General features: G+C 40.6%; 1 protein-coding gene across 1 annotated transcript; it reads right to left on the bottom strand.

Moving 5' to 3' along the window:
• Nucleotides 1-858: 858 nt before the first annotated feature.
• LOC311304160 (uncharacterized protein) lies at nucleotides 859-24,757 on the bottom strand (the record flags this gene model as incomplete). Its single annotated transcript, XM_084431026.1, has 5 exons — nucleotides 859-1,214; nucleotides 1,516-1,612; nucleotides 16,278-17,293; nucleotides 20,720-20,782; nucleotides 24,602-24,757. 4 exons carry the CDS (start codon nucleotides 24,755-24,757, stop codon nucleotides 1,543-1,545), a joined length of 1,305 nt encoding a protein of 434 aa, XP_084287152.1. The 3' UTR covers nucleotides 859-1,214; nucleotides 1,516-1,542.

Genomic DNA, 24,757 nt, shown 5'->3' on the forward strand with positions numbered 1-24,757 from the left:
GTGTGAAAGTGTGTGAAACTGTAGATCGTTGTGTAAAAGAAATGGCAATACTGCCTCATAAATAACATGAAGACTTCACAAAGCAAGTCTTACAATTAACAGCCTATACGAACACCCGTTTGATCGATCTGCAGTGTAAAACAAACAAAATCAAACGAAGATTACAACAGAAATGCAAATTAACACATTTTTGCAAAAAGAAATATGATCTGCGTAATATTGGCATGTTATGCAATTCATCCTCATAACACATCTGTAGCTTGTCAGATGCAATCAAATGGATGGTAATAAAATGCCATGATGCCATCACAATGCGTAATGACGTGAGTGAAGTTACGTTTCTTGGTTTTTCTCTCTGTGTTTGCCATGATTTCGCAATCGATGAATATTAACTTGTGGGCGTTTCACGGACTATTTATGGGCAACTATGGGCGTGACATGAAGCCGCAAAAGCTGCACTACATTTAGAAATGATTGTGCAGCGTTTTAATTGGAAAGTTAGTTTACATATTTATATAAACAATAACCATTGGGGAACGTTCTATAGTTGGTAACTATTTCTATGTTAATATTAAAAATGTCTATGTTGTTAAAAATAACTATCCTGCAACCTTCTGGGAACATTATATTATTGTTGCAAAAAAATTTAAAAAAGCATTCCCAGAATAATATTATTTAGTTCCCAAAAACAATAAAAAGACAGGAACCAAAAACTAACGTTAGGGGAACGTTCTGTGTTTGCTGGGAAGCCCCTGAAGCAAACGTAATACTTGGCTTTCAGAACTGAAAATTATGGAATTATTCCTGAAGCAAGAAGAATCAGCAGACAATACAACTGGACAATAACAACAAGCTGTTGATAAAATTATAATGAGTTTAATCCATCATTACTTGAAGTACAAACATTTATAAAACTAATGAGACTGATCTCTGAAAAACAATGACCGAGTTCAAATTAATTTCAGATTCATGTCTCTGTTGAAAGTGTTACGGCCTCTTCTTCAGCTCCTAAACATGAAAGTGTTTTTTCCGGTGTAATTTTTCTGGTGCTCTTCTTCTGAATGAGAAGACAGAAGTGATTTCAGAACGAAGGCCCGAGTGAAACTCTTCCCGCATTGATCACATGTGTAAAGTTTCTCTCTGCTGTGGATCCTCATGAGTTTCTTCAGACTTGATTTACATTTACACACATTTCTCGTTCGCGTCCATCAGGTCTAAAAGAAACATTAAATCAAGTGAGATTTCAAATGAGAGACAAACGTGAAATGATAAGTGAAGCTCAAAGTCAAGATCACTGATGAGTTCAACAGTCATTTTAATCTCATCAAATCTGGTCAACAACTGCTGTGCACGATTATGATCTATTTTAATGTCATGAAGATGATTTGTGTTATAAATCACTAGTTTTGTCATGAAACAATGCAAATCTGGTGAGCATCAGCATGTTCTTCATCATGAATGTTTCTAACATGAATGTTCTTCAGCATCATGAATGAATCAAGAATAAACACCAACCTCTTTGTTCTTCAGTATCTTGATGTTTCATTCTGCAGGTTCTGGATCACTGGTGTTCTCTCCGTCCTCTCCTTCCAGATGCTTTCTGGCAGTTCTGCTAAAAACAAACAAGTTTCATTTCTTACAGACATGATGAGAGAGGAATAATTAATATTTTAGACACTGAACTAAGTACTAAAGCTAATCACATGTTGAAAAAACAATAATGACCGTGATCATGTAATTTAAGATTATCAGGTTTTGTCGAAGCCACAACAAACTTTTTTGTGACCGGGTCGGGTCGGTCCCTTGATAAAGCATGTCACGTGTCATGCGCAGCGTCTCGTCCACTCGCACTCGCAGTCTCGCACACGTGACGCATCACACCTGCTGTGCGTGCTGTAGGCTATTCTAAGTTGCTATTCTAAGTGTGACATGGATCTTGAAGAAGCAAAGAAAAAAAATTAAAACAGGAGAATTAAAGAGCATCTTGCAGGTTAGAAGACCCAACAAGTCAATGTATAGAAAAATAATGTAGGAACTAGATTTTCTTTAAAAAAATATATATATAAATACGCTACAGTGGCTTCTGGAGTCGTTTTTGTGAGAAAATTTTACTTCCGCATCTGAAAATGGGCGTGACGGGCGAGAGTCGTGACGTAGCGCGAGGGAGAGCGGTCGATTCAAACAACAGGGAAAAATGGATCGCAATGACATTTCGGACGCTGAGGAAATTGTTGACGGACCACAGCCATACAATTATGAGCCTGCTAGGCTGCCAAGAGAGCAGGGACAGGCCAGGATTAATGTTAGACAGAACATAATGGAACTTACAATAACAGAAACTAAGCTTTGATCAGGCGTTTGTCATGCTCATTAATATCCGCCCAGACTAACGTTACGTGATATAACTTAGCGGTTTCTCATCGAGAGACAGAGAGATATTTATTCCTGATACATTTTTTGTTCCATAGGTGCTTGTGTGGGAAATGCGAGGCAATGTTTACAGCTGAGGAAAGTCAGTGTTGCAGGGAGGTGGATGCATACTGGGCCTTAGTGGAAAATGCCAAACTTCCATGGTTGCAGTTAGTGTTACTACAGTAAAGCCATGGTGAATGTTGCTGATCTGTGGACACTGGATAGTTCGTTCATTGCACAATGTTTATTCCTGGTTTCCACGTCAGCGCTGTTTGATCCGTTAATAACAGAGAAATGTGAATATTTCTCACTAGATCTCGCAGCGATGTTATTACTTCAGTGGCGAATTCAAATGCTTTATTTACTGAATCTCGCAGTTACAGTGTTGATTGATCAGGCTCGCGCTGCACTGGTCCAAACTGATAAACGGTCCACACAAACACAACAACGAGTAGCTCAGTTTTGTTCCGCTTACATTGCGTTTGCCAGTTGATGTTGTGCTCGCGCCTACATCCACCGCACCAGCTCTGAGTCTCACCCGGTTCTTACTTCGGTATCCCATGTTGAACTCCATCATATCGCCGGGACGATAATCCTCCGATCTGAAGTGAACGCTACACACGACCGCGTTTTCCGAAGCCGACGCGGAAGAGAAATCCCGTCTCTTCACCTGCACAAACCGCACACAGGCACGAAAGATATAGCACCGTCCTTTTTCTTGTTAGGAAACCGGTGGACTCGATGTCCTGACAGGCTGGAGTTTTTGCAAGCTCCACAAACACAAAAATTTACCATGACGATTGTGACGGATGTTAATATTCATGAGTGAATATTCACTGAGAATACATGTATTTCACCAATAATCCTTCCTGTCAATTTTAGTTTATTTACTTTATATTACTGTGTCCAAGAAAAGGCTATAATTTGGTTTTTGACATCATTAGTATTCATTTGGTTAAAGAGTTTTGCGTTTTTTTTTTTTTTGTTGACGTCGTGACGTCATTGCCGCTCACCTCGTGCTGCGTCCGTCTGCATTGAGCGCGCTGAGGAGAGGTAAGCAATTAGAGGTGCTCCTCTTATATAGGAGTATAAAAGTTATCCTAAATGTGATTAAGTTTATAATATGCTGTAATATTATTGTTAAGACTGTTCTAAGTGTTGTAGGAAGTGTTTTATTAATGGATGGATAGGATTTGATAGTTTTATTACTGAGAACAGCAATTTGAGTATGTGTGTGCGTAAATAGAACGTGGTGATTGAGTATGTGTGTGCGTCAATAGAACGCGGTGAATTTTACTGATTCATTTACTGGTATTTGATTTGTGCAGGTGATTGAATCACAGAGTGAACACATTGTTGCTGTATTTTGTTTAATCCATCCAGGTATGTTTTATTTCTGTTAAATTTCCTAATGTATTCATTTTGTATCAGTTTGTTTCTTTACTAATTTGTGATTGACTTAAAAATAGCTGCAGGAGAATGTAATGTATGTTTGGTATAAATGCTTGTGACAATTAATTTTGCCATTGTTTGTAACATGTTTCACACACAGAATTTTTGATGTCATTATCATTGTGATGTGTGCTCAGTCTGCATTGAGAGCGCTGAGGAGAGGTGATTGAATCACAGAGTGAACACATTGTTGCTGTATTTTGTTTAATCCATCCAGACTCCTTTGAGCATGCTGAGGAGAGTACCATCTACTTCCTCGATGAAAATAAATTCTCCATGAGCAGCAGTTCCAGTGTCCGGTGTCTTCTCTGAATAAACCAACACAACGCAGATCATAACAGTGGGCAGATTTAGGCCGGTTACACGATGATAAATTGAAATACAAAAACTACTGAAAACACACTGACTCACGACCGCTCTTACTGAATACCAACCTACTCTGCACTGAGCTGCGGCAGCCGGCACAGCACACGTCTCCCTCGTGTGACGTAAAATGACGCGATGTTGAAAAAAAGCGGTTTGTACCAGCAGGCAAAGAAACGCTCACTTTATCTACTAAATTGGTGTCCTTATGTCGTTTTAAAACATTTTAAATCCTGCATTATCTTTTCATATGGTATTTTCATACACGGTTATATATTCATTTAGATTTTTTTTTTTTACATGCAAGATGCTCTTTAACTTTGAGCAAGTTTGGAGGAAAATCGGAGGTATGGACACATTTTAAACTAGTCATGGGTAGTGACAACAGAATGTGTTGGCTTTGTCTCATGCATTAAATGCGCACGCTGCTCGCCTATGACAGCAAAAAAAAAAAAAAAAAAAACGGGGACTTCGACGATGAACAGACAGTCTTGCCATGAACAGACAGACAGTCTTGCCATGACAGAAATTATTATAGTAGTCAGCCTCAGGCCTTAATATCCGCTTTTGTTACTTTTCCGATCCATTCAACTATTTCTGAATAAACAAACAAAGCAGTTTACATGCTTCTTCCTTGTCGCATTAGGTCGATTCATTAAAATAATAATTAATGAATGTAGCCTACGCACAATTATGAACGTGATAAATGTTACAGATATGTTTTACTATGCACAAACAAATGCCTTTCAACTGTGCAAAATTCAGAATTGGCTGCAATTTGTACAAAAAGAGTCTGTAACCTACGTGTTTTAGCCATTAAATAAGCACATAGTTTCAAGTTTGTTAAGTTTTGTTTTGAAGAAAGCTTTTCTTTAAAGTGAATTTCATTTAGTATAAATTGTATCTTAATTTTAATACATTTTTCATCAACCAATTGCCTGGATTTAATACATAAAAAGCAATATATAGCAGACAATATAATCATGACATGGAGTCGCCGGCACACCGCGATCACTTACACCATTTGCACACGCGCTGTCACCGAATTTACAAATGCACATCTTGCTTGTTGCTCACACACATATTGTTGAAATAACAATATGTTGAAGTAAGATTATTACTTCTTCTTTTAATCTTTAAGAATATTTGATTAAATGCTGAATGTTGTGCTTGTTCAATTTAATACAATTAAAACTTTAATTGTGATAATTAAAATAATTGAATAGGCTATTGAATATTGAGTGGACAATTTTTGCTCATTTAGTATTTATATAATATGTATAACTGCACAGCTCCCCCCTGTAGCCTAAATGATCTAGCACAGCAGCACCCCATGCTTCAAAAAAATTCTGGCACCGCCCCTGTTATAACGGCCCACATATTAAAAATAGTCGGGTTTAAATCGGGCTCGGGCTCATAATTACAGTGAACGTGTCGGGTCGGGCCGGGCTCGGACACAACATGCTCGGGCTCGGGTAGGGTCGGGCTTTATTTGTTGGGCCCGATTTAAAGTGATTCCCTAGTAGTTTTATTAAATGCGGAGATTGAAATATTGTAATTTTAATGACTTTTGTAGCACATTCTTATATTTAATGGTTATATCCTTATCAGTAAATGTAAGAAAGTCATGTGTGTATTTCCATTTTCCTTAAATGTTTAGTCTCTGTTCAACTTTACAGAACGAGCTTCAGGACTTCAAGTTGATGAAGAGCAATAATTCTGACCAGTGTTGGGGGTAACGAGGTACAAAGTAACGGATTACAGTAACAATATTACTTTTTTGGGTAACGAAGTAAAGTAACGCATTACACTAAAAATATCGGTAACTACACTACTTTACTAGACTATAGGAACGCGCTTTCCTGCGTTACCCAAGCCTTGTTTGCCTGTGTGTAAAGTTCTGTCTGTTTAAGTGGCGCGTGCATGCTTGTGTGTGTGTGCTTGCCTGGGCACCGTTGCCATAGAGATCGATTTGAGTGACGTAGCTGCTGGTGCGAAGGAGAGGGAGATGGAGACGGAGACAGGTGGTTTCGGCCAGTGGCGATATTCTCATTACTTTCAATTTATTGCTCGAAAGGACAAAAATATTCGTGTGAAATGCACTCTATGCCCAGGTGACAAGTATCTTTCAACTGCTGCCAACTCAATGAGCAACCTGTCCAAGCATTTGTCAGCCCAGCATAGCAATACAAAACTTGTGGCGAAAGATCCTGCTCGCCGGTCATTTGAAGGAGTCACTCATCAGCTGGCCCCGCCTAAACAAGCTAAGCTTTTCTCAAGTCTTGGAGCGCAGCAGGTTACACAAAACGAAATGAACAGGCTAGTTGCAGGGTTCATTGTAGAAGACATGCTTCCCCTGTCGACCATTGAATCACCCAGGTTCAGAAAAATACTAGATAAAATACCCGCGACTCACAAGACAACGTCCGACAGGAAAACATTTTCCCATTATCTGGATAAGTGTTATTCCGACATGGAATTGAAGCTCAAAAGAACTTTCGAGTCCCTGGATCATGTGTCTACCACCGCGGACATTTGGTCCGCCAACAACAAAAGTTATTTAGGAATGACGTTGCACTGAATAGACAGCATTAGTTTTAAACGCGAGAAGGCTGCTCTTGCCTGCAAACGGGTGAGAGGAAGACACACTTACGATGTCATAGCTAGCGAAATAGAACAGGTTCATTCAGCCTTTGGACTATCACATAAAGTAACAGCATGTGTCACTGATAATGGCTGCAATTTTGTAAAAGCCTTTAGAATGTTTGAATCCCATCCTGATGATGGGTCTGACTCTGACGAGCCATCTGATGAGAAGGGGGAGGAGGAGGTCACTTTTACTGATGTTGCCGAAGCACTCTCCACAGAATCAGATGTCACATTTTCACTGCCACCTCATCTGCACTGTGCAGCACATACACTAAACCTGATCTCAAAAACTGACCTGGAGAAATGGCTGACCAGTAACCATGACTGTAAAGCACTTTACAGAAGTGCTCTCGCCAAGTGTGCAGCTCTCTGGACAAAAACTAGTCGCTCTACTGTGGCTTCAGACCACAGTTTGAGGATGTGCTAAAAAGAAAGCTCATCATACCCACTTCTACACGCTGGAACTCGACTCATAACGCCTCATCTCTCATCACAGAAATCCCAATCAGAGATTTAAACACCATTTTTTCTAGACTGAGTGTAAAGGGCATCACTGAGCGTGAGTATCAGTTCCTGAAGGAATATTGTGCAGTGTCAAAACCTCTTGCTGCTGCATTAGATATACTACAAGGAGAAGATAATTGCTACTACGGCACCCTCCTGCCAACCTTGGAGATTCTCATGTCAAAGTTGCTTGCGTTGAAGGATGGCCTTTCCCAGATGACAGCTGGCATGCCTGGTGCTACTGTACAGGTAAACACATATTGAATAATAAAATGAATAGGCCCTACACAGAAAAAAAAAAAAAAAACAATAAGTTAAATTTACTTAATTAGTTTTTTGCACTCATATTTTTTAAAAGTAAATTTCACATACAGAATTAAGTACACTACTTCACTAAGTTAAATGAAAGTAACAAAGAAAATAAGTAATTTTAACTTAGGAAAAGGTTGAATATCTATTTAGTTGAAGTTTCCTTTGCAATACATTTCACACAAACAATATAACATTAAATTAAGAATTTACTTCGTTTTTTTTTTTATTATTCTTGCCTGAACTTTTTCATGTAAATTACATGAAAATTTTTTCTGTAGTATTTACTTCACCACAAAATAATTTGTATCAGTGCCGCCTTAAATAATAGCTTGCAGTGCAGGCTATAGGCCTACAGTTTAATATAGCTGATGTATCCCAAATTTATGAGGCTATAAAAGCTGTTAATTGAACTGTATATGTTTGTCTAATCAATGTACTATTTCATATCACAGGCGATCAAAGAGAGATTTGCATCTGTCTTGGACAGCAAGGATGCTCTTATGGCTGCTGCCACAATGCCCAAATTCAAGCTCCGCTGGCTCAAAGATGAGAAGAGATGCTGTTAAAACCATGCTAATTTCTGAGTGTCGTTCCCGGACTCCTGAAGAGCCACAGATGAGACAAGCAGTTCAGAGCCCAGCCACCTCCAGTCACAATGACTTTTTTGAATTTGAAGAGGAGTTTTCGTACACCGCAGAGAGTGAAGTCATGGAGTACTTAAAATTGCCCGGATCTGACTGGGAGGTTCTCTCCAGGACAGGTTCCCCAAGATTAAGGAAATTGCAAAGCAGTACAACACTCCAATACCGTCAAGTGCACCGGTTGAAAGGCTTTTCAGCCTGGGCAGTGTTGTTCTGACCCCAAGGAGGAACAGGCTGTCAGATAAAAGATTCGAAAGACTTGTACTTATGCGATACAATCGTTATTTTGAAAAATGAATTGAATGGAACTTTTTGTTGCACTTTCTGTTTTCACTGTTGCACTCTTGCACTTTTGTTGCACTTTCTGTTTTCACTGTTGCACTCTTGCACTTTTGTTGCACTTTCTGTTTTGTGCATTGTGATAATTGCAACACACAATAATTCATGAATAGGTTCAAGAGTTTGTGACTTGTTATGTTATCGCCTCTGGAAGCCACATCTCCAGGTAGCAGAGGAGAGCGAGCTAAGGGGAAAATAATGTTTTTGGGATGATGCAAATTTTCAGTTTATTTAATTAATTGCATTTTCTGTTTCCTTTTTATGGGCTTAAGTATATTTTAAATTAAGATTTTATTTTATGGGATAAAGTGACCTTTATTTTTATATTTTTCATTGACCAATTTTTTTTTTTTTTTTTTTTTTGCCATGAACCTAATAAAAAGCTGGTTTTGTTCTCAGGAGAAGAGTTTTGTTCTCATGTTTCCCAAAGCCTGTGTTTTGAAACTTGTGTGTTGACCCCATTTTAAAATGACCCAACTATAGCCTCCTTTATCCTGTTTTTTTGTGGATTTTACAGTGAGGCATATTTATTTGTGAAGATGGGGATATTGTTCTTTCATATGGTGTTACATGCCATTTTGTATAGGCCTACATTTATACAATAAACACTATGCAGACAGGTGATGATAGGGCTATGTCAAAGTGAAGTTACTTTTCAAACGCAGTAACTAAAGTAATCTCATTACAATTTACAGAAGTAACTAGTAACTGGTAACTAATTACTTTTTTTGAGTAACTACCCCAACACTGATTCTGACTAAAATATTGGTTTATTCTACATTAATCTACATTGTTCATATAAGATTAACATGAAGGATTTAAAACCTACAACCTACATAAACCTACAGCAGATTTACAGCACATTCTTGCGGGTTGATCTGCACATGCGTCGCGTCTGAACGCGTTGTTTGTGTTTGGAGCTCCATCGATTTGATTCATAATCCGTGATTTTTCTCTTTAAACTCAATTACAACAAACATTTTCTACTTTTCCTCAATGAGAAGCACTGCTGCTCAAATCTCATAGTTACAACGTGGACTGTTGAGCGGATTGTTGAGCAGACAACAGTCTCAAGCGTCTCAAGCCGATTTGTGATCCAACACCAGTTTTCACCAGTGGGTCATGGCTGAGCGCGTCTTCTCTACACTCACTTACAAACGAACATTTTCTCGCATATCGTGCGTCTACATTACCCCCGTACTACTAAAAAGACAGATTATATCCAAGACTTCAGTTATAAATTAGTATTAATATTGATAGCATCACTGGTAGCGTCGTTGCTAACGTATTGTCCTTCTGTTAAAATGGCGAATATATCAGATGTATGTTGTCCACCTTTTGGTGCAGGTGAGGACACATTCGAGCTGCATGCGGTGCAGTCTGAGCTGGAAGCTGTAGAGAAGCAGATCTGCGACCTTTTAGAGAAACAAGCTGAGCTGAGAGACCGGCGTTTAGCTCTTGAAACATCACGTGCCGATGCACACAAATCAGTGACTAACATTAGTAATCCGCTCACCCCGACCTCGTCTACTCCGTGCGTTTCTCAGCATTGGTCCCGAGCGCCCAGGTCACGATCAGCCATGGTTTCATTCACTCCGGCTCCGATACGCCAACACGGTGGTTCCGCAGCGGAAGAGGCTTTCCTGTCACTACTTTCCTGGTGCTCGTGTTTTCGATATCGCTGCGCGGGTACCCGAGATCTTGAATGCGAGCGTATCGGAGCCGTCGTGTTGCACGCGGGAGTGAATGATATCAGGCTGCGGCAGACGGAGGTTCTGAAGAAAGACTTCAGGAGCCTGATCGAGACGGTACGCAGCACATCGCCTGATATAACGATCATTGTGTCTGTACCGCTTCCCACGTACCGACAAGGGCATGAAAAGTTCAGTAGATTATTTGCGCTAAATGAATGGTTAATGTCATGGTGTAATGAGCAGAAACTGCTCTTTGTAAATTATTGGAATCTGTTTTGGGAACGTCCTAGGCTCTTCCGCGCTGATGGCTTACACCCAAGTAGAATCGGAGCAGATCTTCTGTCGGATAACATCTCCAAGATGTTAAATACCTTTTGACTAGTAACCAAAAGTCCAAATCATAGTCTCTGCTGCACCAATTTAACTTATATAAATACTAGTGTAGAACATTGCATAGAAACCGTGTCTATTCCTCGTTTAGTGAGATCAAATAATAAATCTACTGCAGGATCTAGGAAAAATCTAATTTTTATTAAAACAGAAAATCTCGCTATTAGTGAACAAAAACAATGTCTAAAGCTAGGTCTTCTAAACATTAGATCACTCACACCTAAGGCAGTTATTGTAAATGAAATAGTCACAGATAATAGCATCAATGTACTTTGCCTTACTGAAACCTGGCTTAAACCAAATGATTATTTCGGTCTTAATGAGTCTACTCCATCAGGGTACTGTTATAAGCATGAGCCCCGTCTGATTGGTCGTGGCGGTGGTGTTGCAACAATTTATAGAGATATTCTTAATGTTACCCAGAAAATAGGTGTCAAGTTTAATTAGTTTGAAGTACTTGTACTAAATGTTACGCTCTCAGATGTAAGAAACAAATCCCTATTATCTCTAGCCTTGGCTACTGTATATAGACCACCAGGGCCTTACGCTGATTTCTTAAAAGAGTTTGCAGATTTTCTTTCAGATCTATTGGTCAACGTCGATAAAGCATTAATAGTTGGAGATTTTAACATACACGTAGATAATTCAAATGATGCGTTTGGGGCTGCGTTTACAGATTTATTAAACTTCTTTGGGGTCAAGCAAAACATCACCGGACCAACTCATCGTCTTAATCATACGCTCGATTGAATTATATCATATGGAACCGATCCAACCGATATAGATATCATTCCACAAAGTGATGATGTCACTGACCATTACATGGTAACTTGCAAATTACGTACTGCTGTAATATGTCATGCAGCGCCGCGTTATCGACCAGGCAGAACAATCCTTCCATCCACCATAGATAATTTCTCAAATTGCTTATCTGATCTGTCTCAGCTGCTGCCTGAACCCAAACAAACAGATGAACTAGAAGAACTAACTAGCACTATGAACACCATTCTCTCTAGAACATTGGATATTGTTGCACCCATTAAATAAAAAAAGGTCAGAGAGAAAAGTAATGCACCATGGTACAACAACACTACGCATGTTCTAAAGAGAGAAACCCGTAATTTAGAGCGTAAATGGAAACAAACTAATTTAGAGGTCTTTAGAATCGCGTGGAAAGACAGTATGTCACGTTATAAAAAGGCCCTAAAAGCAGCCAGGGCTGAGCACCTCCGCAAACTAATAGAAAACAACCAAAATAATCCAAGGTTTTTATTTAACACCGTGGCTAGACTAACAAATAAACAAGCGTCACCTGAACAAAATATTCCGTTACAGTTTAGTAGTAATGATTTCATGAACTTCTTCACTGAGAAAATAGAAAGCATCAGAACCACAATTGTAAACGTTCAATCTTCAAACGCGCCTCATAACTCAGCTTCAATTATCACCCCGCAAGAACAATTACAGTGCTTTACAACTATAGAACAAAAAGCTAAATAAACTTATCACTTCATCTAAAACAACATGTTTATTAGATCCTATACCATCTAAACTAATAAAAGAAGTGTTACCTATAGTGGAAGAGCCTCTCCTCAATATTATTAACTCGTCTTTATCTTTAGGTCATGTTCCAAGAACATTTAAATTGGCAGTTATAAAACCACTCATTAAGAAACCACAATTAGATCATAATAACCTAGCAAATTATAGACCCATTTCAAATCTTCCATTTATGTCTAAAATATTAGAAAAAGTTGTGTCCGCTCAACTGGGCTCTTTTTTTGCAAGAAAATGACATCTATGAAAAGTTTCAGTCTGGATTCAGGCCGCATCATAGCACTGAAACTGCGCTCGTTAAAATCACAAATGATTTTCTTTTAGCTTCTGACCAAGGCTGTATCTCAATATTAGTTTTATTTAATCTTAGTGCTGCGTTCGATACTATCGATTAGGGGTGTGCGATACGACGATTTTTGATCGTGGACGATTAAAATGTCTCCACGATCTGCTTTTTAAGAAATATCGTAGTATCGTGCATATCAGTTGCTGTTCTGGCGCCTCTGTCCCACTGAACAACGCGATGTACATTCACATAAAATGTTAACGCAGCGGAACGGGACACTGCAGTTCACAAAAGTTCATAATTTGCATGTGCAATAATGACTTGTTGGTTAAACATTTAATTTGCGTGCTGATGCGCGTTTCTCAGTGCGTTAAGTTACATGTGAAGCTCACATGCACTAAAAGCCATGTCTACCAGCGCCTGCCCTGGAAAATGGACTAAGTTATCTTTAGAGTCGTATTGTGCTAATACGGTCAAATACACAATGTTTACATAAACAGAGTCGGTTATGTCTAAAGTGAAAGCAAACTTGAGAAAATTGAGAGAAAATCTGCTTGTCAAATGCGTGTATATTAGACGCGTCGCACGCAGCTCTTAAAGAGACAGCTGCCGAATAGAAAACATGCTGCCGCTTGTCCTTAAAGGGATAGTTCACACAAAAATAAAAATTCTCTCATTATTTACGCACTCTAATGTTGTTCCAAACCTTTATTAATTTCCTTCTAATATTTTTCTAATATTAATATTTTGAAGAATGTGGCTCAGTAACTTTTATTTTCAACAGAAGAAAGAAACTTATTCGAGTTTAAAACAACTTGAGAGAGTAAATTACGACAATTTGAATTTATAGGAGAACTATCCCTTTAATGTTAATAAAACAACAAAATGCAAAGAGAAAATCACTCACTGTTCTTGACTGATAACTTTAATAGTAGCTTTAATAAGTATCAATGTATAATTTATACAGTGAGGTCTATGTTTTGTTTTATTTTCATATTTGTTCATTTAATTACTTTCTTCAATGCTACTGCTAAATACACCTACTGTAGCTGAAAACATAAAGCACTGTTAATTTAATTTGTATATTAAGTTGTGTATGTGTAATGTGTATCTTTGATCTTAATATTTAATAACAGAAAATAATGACAAATATTTTTATCTTCGCCCCTGTCTGCCATTCTTTTTTTATTTTATATTTTGTTACCTAAGGCTTTGTTTTTAAAATATGGACATTAGTTTGGCTGTAATGCTCAGTCACAAAAGAGTAAAACCAACAACCAAGAATCGTGATAAAATCCTGAATCGTGATTTTTCTGAAAAAATCGTGATATGATATTTTTGCCATATCGCCCACCCCTACTATAGATCACAGAATACTTTTAGATCGACTACAAAATTATACTGGTGTTCAAGGACAAGCATTAAGCTGGTTCAGATCATACTTATCTGACCGCTACCATTTTGTCTATTTAAATGGAGAAAAATCGATCATAACTCCAGTAAACTATGGAGTGCCGCAAGGATCTGTGTTAGGCCCTCTGTTATTCTCAATATATATGATGCCACTTGGAAATATTATAAGGAAACATGGAATTAGTTTCCATTGTTATGCTGATGACACTCAAATCTATATTTCATCACGGCCGGATGAAAGCGCTAAATTATCCAAATTGACAGAGTGTGTTAAAGATATAAAAGACTGGATGACGCGTAATTTTCTTTTATTAAATCCAGACAAGACAGAGGTACTACTTATCGGTTCAAAAAAACGCCCACAAAACCTCTCGCAATACAACTTTAACATAGTAGGATGTCCTGTTACTTTATCCTCTACAGTAAAAGACCTGGGTGTTATACTAGATTGCAACCTGTCTTTTGAAAATCATATTTCATGTTACAAAAACAGCCTTTTTCCATCTTAGAAACATTGCTAAGCTACGTAACATGCTATCAGTTTCTGATGCAGAAAAGTTAGTTCATGCATTCATGACCTCGAGACTAGATTACTGTAATGCTTTATTAGCTGGTTGTCCTGCATCCTCAATAAACAAGCGACAGTTAGTCCAAAATGCAGCCACTAGAGTTCTTACTAGATCAAGAAAATATGATCATATAACACCGATTTTAACATCACTACATTGGTTACCTATAAAGTCCCGTATTAACTACAAGGTATTGCTACTGACTTATAAAGCCCTAAACGGCTTAGCCCCAGTCTATTTAACGGATCTTCTTGATGGAGGTCACTTGATGGAGTTTTTCGGTTCCTTGCCACTGTTGCCTTTGGCTTGCTCAGTTGGGGATATTTTGGGGATATTTAATTAAATTTATCAATCAATAAATTCCACTAGAAACAAACCTTGTTGTATTATTTTAATTTAATACCGTGAAGCTGCTTTGATACAATCTGTATTGTGAAACGCGCTATACAAATATACTTGACTTGACATTTAACGTCTATGAAAACAGAAACTGTAACTAATGTGTCATATAAACAGAGATGAGTTCTAAAACATTATCAATAATTCTAATAACATGCCAGATGAGATGGACTTGGTAATTGCGATGATGTATTCGTTGTTTTGTTTACTTTTCTGACAAATATATATATATATATATATATATATATATATTCCAGCATATTCCATTCTCTTTACTCTTAAGTATAACACATAATTTTTTTTTAAACTGTAGTCTTAAATCTTCAGTCTACTGGTTATAGTGCTGATTTAAAAATGTTAAATAAAAACGTTGGTTTGCCAAGTATAAGTTTTCCTACACTTTGAAACATTTAGTTCAAATGGGGACAATCTTTGAAAGATGAACAAATCATGGTTTTTGTCATCACATTAAAAATAATATTAAAACTGGATAATATTTAAAAAATTGAAGAGCTGGAAAAAGTGTGATGGACTTGAAAGTTCTTGATTAGTGCTTGCATTTTACTCTCAAAAAGATGTACGAACCCTGAAATGAATAATTTCTATGCAGCATGAAGCATTACTACATTAAATCCATAGGGAATATTGGTGATTTGTGGACTTAAAAGCCTTATAACTTAAAACTTCATGAACTTGTTTGTTCAAGGCACAATGTTTCTCCTGGTTTCCAAGTCAGTGCCCATGATTTACTCACTCTCAACTCATCCTAGGTGTGTATGACATTCTTCTTTTAGACGAATACAATCTGAGTTATGAGTTCATAGAACATCCGACCGTTTTTACAAGGAGGACAGAGCAGTGTATAAATGGTTATGGTTATGGTTATAAATGGTATAAATGGTTAAATATGTGAAAAAAAATGCGAATTTTTAAAAATGAAGCATGACCACAGTTACAGTGCACCTCACAAACACAATCAAGCCTTCAAAAAAAGGTGTTTTACCACCCCTTTAAAAAAGGTTGCAAAATGTGACCATTGCAGTCTAGAGCCCTGTATAGTGCTTTATTTCTGCTTTAGCGCATTTGTGTTTTTTGCATTGATTTAAACTAATAGACAAATGAAATATTCCTGTTGGTTGAACACGAGTTAATCTATACCAATCAATCAAGAAAGTGTCCTGTGCTCACCACACACACCGGCTATAGGTGGAGAGGAGAGATTTGGCTATAGGGAGATGTGTGTCTAACTTACACAGAAGAGACTTTGTTGCTCAGCACATGAACATAAACTACTTACTGTGATCTCAGACTGAGGTGATGTGGTTTCTCCACTGCATGGATCTTCATGTGTCGCTTCAGGTGAGTTTTAAAAGAGAAACTCTTTCCACACTGATCACACGTGTGCGGCTTCTCTCTGCTGTGGATCCTCTCATGTGTTTTCAGATGTTCTGACCGACTGAATCTCTTGTCACAGTGTGAACACTTGTAAGGTTTTTCTCCAGTGTGGATCCTCTCATGTGATTTCAGATGTGATGATTGACTGAATCTCTTGTCACAGTGTGAACACTTGTAAGGTTTTCCTCCAGTGTGGATCCTCTCATGTGATTTCAGATGTGATGATCGACTGAATCTCTTGTCACAGTGTGAACACTTGTACGTTTTTTCTCCAGTGTGAATTATCTCATGTCGTTTTAAATTGCCCGCTGTAATAAAAGTCTTCTCACAGTCAAAGCACATGTACTCTCTCACACCAGTGTGGATTTTCTGATGTTTATGTAAACTATACTTCAGCGAAAAACTCTTTCCACACACAGAACATGAATACGGCTTCTCCTTCGTATGAACTCTCAGGTGTTTCTTCAGCTCTGATGCACAGATATATGTTTTCCCGCATTGATCACATGTGAACGGTCTCTCTCCAGTGTGGATCATCATGTGTTCTTTATGGTGTGAAGATCGACTGAAACTTTTTCCACATTGATCACACTTAAACGGCTTCTCTCCTGTATGAACTCTCATGTGAACATCAAGATTATGTTTGCTTGAGAAACTCTTCCCACATTGATCACAGGGGAACGGCTTCTCTCCAGTGTGGATCCTCATGTGTCGCTTCAGGTAACTTTTAAAAGAGAAACTCTTCCCACACTGATCACACGTTTGCGGCTTCTCTCCAGTGTGGATCCTCTCATGTGTTTTCAGAGGTGATGAGAGACTGAATCTCTTGTCACAGTGTGAACACTTGTAAGGTTTTTCTCCAGTGTGAATTCTCTGGTGCCGTTTTAAATCGCTCGCTGTAGTAAAAGTCTTCTCACACTCAAAGCACACGTACTCTCTCACACCAGTGTGAATTTTCTGATGTCTATGTAAATATTGCAGCCCTGAAAAACTCTTTCCACACACAGAACATGAATGCGGCTTCTCCTTCGTATGAACTCTCAGGTGTGACTTCAGCTCTGATGCCCTAAGAAATGTTTTCCCGCATTGATCACATGAGAACGGCTTCTCTCCGGTGTGGATCCTCATGTGACGCGCAAACTTTTGTTTACATGAGAATCTCTTTTCACACTGATCACATGAGAACGGCTTCTCTCCAGTATGAACTCTCATGTGAATCTCAAGATAATGTTTGCGTGTGAAACTGTTTCCACACTGATCACACGTGTGCGGCTTCTCTCCAGTGTGGATCCTCTCATGCTTTTTCAGAGATGATGAGTGACTGAATCTCTTGTCGCAGTGTGAACACTTGTAAGGTTTTTCTCCAGTGTGAATTCTCTGGTGCAGTTTTAAACTGTTCGCTGTAATAAAAGTCTTCTCACACTCAAAGCACATGTACTCTCTCACACCAGTGTGCATTTTCTCATGTGCATGTAAATATGGCAGCAGTGAAAAACTCTTTCCACACACAGAACATGAATGTGGCTTCTCCTTCATATGAACTCTCAGGTGTGACTTCAGCTCTGATGCCCTAAGAAATGTTTTGCCGCATTGATCACATGAGAACGGCTTCTCTCCAGTGTGGATCCTTATGTGTCCTTTAAGGGTTGCAGATTGACTGAAACTCTTCCCGCACTGATCACATGAGAACGGCTTCTCTCCAGTGTGAACTCTCATGTGAATCTCAAGACTACATTTGCTCGTAAAACTCTTTCCACACTGAGTGCAGGTTGTAGATTTCTTGGCTCTTCTTTTCTTTAAAAAATTTAGTCTTTGAGTCTTTTTAGATTTTGAGCGACTCAAAGGTTTTTCTCCAGGTTTGACATGATGTTCCTCCTTCACTTCACTCAGTTCTGACATGAAAGAAAAATGTATTAAATTAAATTTTCAGTACATCAAAATAATTCAAAGAGAGAAATATAAAGTGAAAGGACATGAAAGTGAGCCCTGATGTAATAGTAGAAAGTAGACAATTGCTTTAAAATATTATAATTTGATGCATTTTATAAATGTATTATTTGTCCTTGAAAACTTTCCATGAATGAGGTAAATGTATCTTCCAATTATTATTTTTAAAACATTATTGACACAAATCCCATGTTTTAAAATAAATGTAAAATAAAACAGATAAAATAGTATTTAGCTTGATCTGATGTTGACAATCAATATAACAATGTCTCAAACCTCCCTTTACTGACCAGTTGTTGAAGAAAAAACCTAGAACATTCTGACCATTTCATAGTTGAACTGTTTATCTAAATGTGATGAAGTGTTTGAATGTTTCTAACATGAATGTTCTTCAGCATCATGAATGAATGAAGAATAAACACCAACCTCTTTGTTCTTCAGGATCTTCAGTGTGTTTCATTCTGCAGGGTTCTGGATCACTCATGTTCTCACTGTCCTCTTTTATAAACTCAGTCTTTGCAGATTTCAGCTCTTCCTGATGCTCTGATGCTCGTCTTCACTTGTAGCTGATGGGAATTTACAGCATTTATTGGAGAATTACTGTGGGAGGGGCTTCACTGATGATGCAATTGGTGTGGGAGGAGCTTCACTGATCTGCCCAAAATCTAAAATATATCAGTTACTGAGTTTGTTTTTATACTAAATGGCACTCACACACACACGCTCATGCTCTCTCTCTCTCTCTCTCTCACACACACACACACACCCTCATGCTCTCTCACACACAAACACATATTCATGCTCTCCCTCTCTCACACGTTAATGCTCTCTCTTTCTCTCTCTCTCACACACACACAAACACACGCTCATGCGCTCTCTCTCTCTCTCTCTCTCTCTCTCTCTCTCTCTTTCTCTCTCTCTCACTCACACACACTCACTCACACACACACACATTTAAAAAAAAATTTTTTTTGTTTTTTTCTTGTTTTTCAGGAAAACAGTGTAGAGGCTTCATTTAACGTTAGAGAAACATTTGGCTGTGAATTGGACTCTGCTTCGCTCTGCTCCCCCTGCATGAATCCTGCAGAAGACAACTTGCAAAGTCCTGTATAATTGCATATCCACAACAGTCCTGCAGGAACTTTGAATATTATATTTTAAAACCCTGCAGGGATGTAATTCCTGCATGTTTTCCTTCATACAATTCCTGCAGGTATTGCTTCAGGAAAATGAGCTGAAAATCCTGTAGGAAATCTGCATAAATGTCCTGCAGGATTCCTGTAGGTTATTTTTGTAAGGGCAAAGCCGGATGAACAGCAGCCGGTAAAGTAAACATAGCTTAGCTAAGTTAGCTGGCTACGATTTCAGTAATATCAAAGATCCTTGCTCCTTATCAACTCTCTGGTAATATTCCATTCACAAAATACGACCAAAAGTACGGTAAAGTTAAATCTTACTTGTGAAAAGTAATCCCCCGAGCCCTATTTGCGATGGTCCGTCGAAATGAGCAGGAATATGTAGTGATGTGAAGCACTGTATCGGAGCTTGATTGGAGCCAAATACATGAGAGCAGTTTTAGACCAAACACATGGTGACTGCGTGCGACCCGGACCGCATCAGTGAATGCTGAGATATTTTACTAAATATATGTATCCTGTCAGAAGAATTGCGCGATAACTTCATTATTTATTTTTCCATCTGAATCATATCAGTGATCTTTTGTGGGGTTTTACGCATGCACAGCTTCGCTTCATTTGCACCTCCAACTCGACGTCAACGCAGAAAGGGTCACTAAGAAATCTGTAACTAAAGATGCAGCTGACGAGCTGTCTTGGTTACTAAAAAGTATAACCATCTAAAAATATTGTTCTGAATAAAGAGGTTGCTGTCCATCTCCGTCTCTCTCAAATCACATGAGAGAGCAGTGACAAGGGTTGTTGTCCACAAATACAAAGGAACTGTTGTATCTTCGGCTGACTAGGCATAGTCATGCTTGTACAGGAATAGCAGGACTACACTTGCTGGGACCAGCAGTTGTACACGTGATATTGAAATAGCAGTCATGTGCCTTATATTAACTATGATGAAGACGTCTGAATTCAGACTATAAAAGAAGAGACCTGGACAGGACTCGCTCTTCCTTGTGTGGCGGCACGAGAGCAGACAAAAACAGAGGAGGTTATAGTCTGGGTGGAACCTGCCTCAAAAGCACCGACTACGCCACCCTGGGACTTTCACCCAGAGAATGATTTTCTTTATTTCCTAATTGCAATATTACTAATACACTTAAGGACACACAGGTACGCATACAATTCAGCCAGAGACGGTTCAATTTTGAAAATGAGCAACAAACTTTATTTCAATAATTTAAAAACACAATTTAGAACACATCCATACTTGCTGCTGAGGCTTACCAGTGGAGGAGAAGGAAAAAGTCACCCACGTGAACACATACAAACACTGAAAACACAACAGTGAACACAGCAAAGAAAACGGGGTAGACAACACAGCACGCAGGAAGGGGACACCACCACCCGGACACCAACACCACCACGGCTCTCAGCAACTGAAACGGACACACACACGATCAAAAGGGGATTCACTCACCAGAAAGAAAAATCAATATAATATTTAAATGAAGAAACAAACTGAAATAATCTTAATCACAAAATAACCAAACTGCCAGAACCAGCAATGGTTCCAGAAGGCAGTACACTTGAATAATAAGGCATACATTCTAAAACACTTCTCAAACCAAGAAAAACAAAATAATGAATATGGAGTAAAGTACAATGAGACCTTGGCCAAGAAAAACAAAACAAAAACAAATTCAGAAATAAGACAGAGTAAGACAAAATATAAATGCATTAACTGGATTAGTTTATCTCATGAGAAACTAAAGTCACTGATAAAGAAACAAACAAACCATAATGCAAACCTCTTAACCAAATTATAACTGTAAAGAGCCAACCCCCTTAACTGCATTCAAACGGTTTAAAATACTGGCCCACGTAAAACGTACTCGGTTACTAACGTAACCTCTGTTCTCTCTAGAGAGGGAACGAGTATTGCGTAAGCTAGCTTACGCTGCGGGAAAGTCTCCTTTCTCGAGATACTGAAGCCAAAAATTATCCTTAATTTTTAAAATCTTTTCAACGCAGTGCGGCAGCCTGCAGACCTAGGGCAGGCGAATCGCGTGCCCATTGGCTGCTCTGCGGCAACTGCAGCAGCCTATGGCTGAGCCTTGCGCGTGACGTCACGTCCAATGATCGCGCTTGGCGCGCTTAATGCGTCACAGCCCGTCATTAGGGGTGTGGCTTAGCGTATTTAAGCAAGGTACAGAGGCTGCTTCGCTGGTTTCTGTCGCATGAAGCGAAATGAGCTCGTGGCGAGAGCACGGCGGGTTACGCAATACTCGTTCCCTCTCTAGAGAGAACAGAGGTTACGTTAGTAACCGAGTACGTTCTCTTACGAGAGGTTCTCTCGTATTGCGTAAGCTAGCTTACGCTGCGGGAACACCCTTGTCAACGCCGTGCGCGCGCCCAGCATCCTGAATGAATCCCATGGGGAGCCCAGGGAACGCGAAGCGGAGCTGGGCGGCCAAGATACCACAGTACACAAGCACATAATATGGGGCAGGGAGCGGCACAGCCGGTCCAACTGATACTTTCCACATAGTGCAGCTCAACCAGTAGAGCTAAATCAGCAACATAGCCCGCGCACAGACAGTGGGCTGGCTACGCGAGACTTAGACTGATAACACTTTGGCCTGCAAAGCGGGAACTTCCAGGTTGTAAAACCTAACAAATGTGGAAGGGGAGGCCCAGCCTGCCGCTGCACAAATGTCATGAATGGGAATCCCACTGGACCACGCCCACGATGAGGCCATGCCTCTGGTGGAGTGCGCCCGAATGCCCAAAGGGCACTGCAGGTTTTTAGATGCGTAAGCAGCTGCGATAGCGTCAACTATCCATCTGGATAGGGTGTGTTTCGAGGCGGCGAGACCCTTGGTGCGCCCACCAAACGAAACAAAGAGCTGCTCTGAACGCCTGAAGGCGGCAGAGCGTGAAATATAGCTTCTCAGCGCCCTGACTGGGCAGAGGAGATTACTATCTGCCTCGCAGCCAGCATTCGGCAGGGCTGAAAGGGAAATGACCTGCGCTCTGAAGGGAGTGCCCAAAATTTTGGGGACATACCCATGCCTCGGTCTGAGAATAACTTTAGAGTCATTGGGTCCGAACTCGAGGCACGCAGCGTTAGTGGATAACGCGTGAAGGTCTCCCACACGTTTTACTGAAGACAGTGCTATCAGAAAAACAGTTTTGAGCGTGAGGTATTTCATATCCACAGTTTCTAAGGGTTCAAAGGGATGTGCTTTCAGGGCGTCTAAGACCAGTGAAAGATCCCACATAGGAACCGAAGGGGGTCGCGGGGGGTTCATCCTTCTCGCTCCTCTAAGGAAGCGGATGACAAACTCGTTCCTTCCTAATGCGCGGCCCGGCTTCTGAGACAGAGAGCGCTGAAATGGCCGCGACATAGACTTTGAGCGTGGAGGGGGACCTGCCCGCGTCCAGTAGCTCTTGAAGGAAGCACAATACTTGCGAGACCCCACATGTCTGTGGATCGAGCCCTCTGGCAGTGCACCATTTGTTAAACACCGACCATTTAGACGTGTAGAGCCGCCTCGTGGAGGGAGCTCTAGATTGTATGATCGTGTTCATCACCCCTTCTGGTAAATCAATTGTATGAGTTCCGGGAACCAAGCTTGGTTCTCCCAGAACGGGGCTATGAGGAGCACTGTGTGGCGCGCTTTCCTGGCTCTCTCGATGACCTGAGGCAGCAGAGAGACCGGGGGAAAAGCATATAGCGGGCCGCTGGGCTATGTCTGGGCCAGCGCGTCCTCGCTCTTGAAAAGAATACTGGGCAGTGTGCGTTGTCTTTTGACGCAAAGAGGTCGACTTTCGCTCTGCCAAAGCGGCGCCACAGCGACTGGACTGTTTGGAGGTGTAGAGACCACTCCCCAGGGGAACGTTGTCCCTGGACAGTCTGTCGGGGCCCTCGTTCAGATGGCCAGGCACATGCGATGCTCTCAGAGAGCGCCGAGAGTGCTGAGCCCATACGAGGAGGCGTTCCGTCAGGGCGCAGAGCTTTTTTTTTTTTTTTTTTTTTTTTTTTTGACACCGCCCTGGTGGTTCACATAGGCCACTACTGATGTGTTGTCCGTGCGGACTAGAACATGGTGACCATGGAGGAATAGGAGGAAGTGCATGAGCGCTTTCTCGACCGCGAGCATCTCTAGACAGTTTATGTGTAGGAGATTCTCCTGGTCTGACCAGCGGCCATAGACCGGTCTGCCTTCGAAGAGCGCTCCCCAACCTAGGTTGGACGCGTCTGTTGAGACAACTTTCCGGTGTGAAATCACTCCCATAATCACTCCAGTGTGATACCATTCAGCTACTAGCCAGGGCTGCAGGGCTGAGACACAGCCCTGAGTCACTCTGATTAGCGAGCCGCCGGTCGCCCAGGCTCGATGGGATACGCGCGCTCTTAGCCAGCGTTGAAGCGGGCGCATGCGCAGTAAACCCAACTGAAGCACTGCTGCAGCTGAGGCCATGTGCCCCAGGATGCGCTGAAATGCTTTCAGAGGAACCCGATTGCCTTCTTTGAAGGATGCGGCGAGGCGCCGGATGCGGCGCGCGCGCGCTGCTCCGACAATCTGGCCGTCATCGCCACCGAGTCCAGTTCTATTCCGAGAAAGGAAATTGACTGACGGGGCGGGAGCGAGCTCTTGGTCCAATTGACCGCTAGACCCAGACCTTCCAGATGGCTGAGAAGCGCTGTTCTGTGAGACACAAGTTCTGTCTCTGACTGCGCTAGAACAAGCCAGTCGTCCAGATAGTTCAGAATTCGCATTCCCTGACTTTTCAGGGGCGCGAGAGCCGTGTCCATGCATTTCGTAAATGTACGGTGTGCTAAAGACAGGCCGAACGGCAGGACTGTGTATTGATAAGCTCGACCATCGAAGGCGAATCTCAAGAATGGCCTGTGACGGGGGGTTATCTGGATCTGGAAATACGCATCTTTCAGATCGAGAGAGATAAACCAGTCTCCTGGGCGGATCTGCGCAAGGATCTGTCTGGTTGTAATCATCTTGAACGGCCGTCTCATGAGAGCCGTGTTCAGATGTCTCAGATCTAAAATAGGTCTTAATGCTCCGTCCTTCTTGAGAACGAGGAAGTAACGGCTGTAAAAGCCTGACTCGCTCAAGGAAGGATGAACCTGTTCTATGGCCCCTTTGCGCAGCAGCTTCGCTATTTCTGCTCGAAGCAGGTGCGCTGCTTCTAAACCCACTTTCGTCTCTGTCTGCGCTAGAAGCGCGGGGGGCGACGAGCGAATTGAGGCGAATAGCCGTGTTTTGTAGTGTTCAACACCCAT

The sequence above is a fragment of the Rutilus rutilus genome (genome assembly GCF_951802725.1).
Source record: "Rutilus rutilus genome assembly, chromosome: 1".
Taxonomy (NCBI): domain Eukaryota; kingdom Metazoa; phylum Chordata; class Actinopteri; order Cypriniformes; family Leuciscidae; genus Rutilus; species Rutilus rutilus.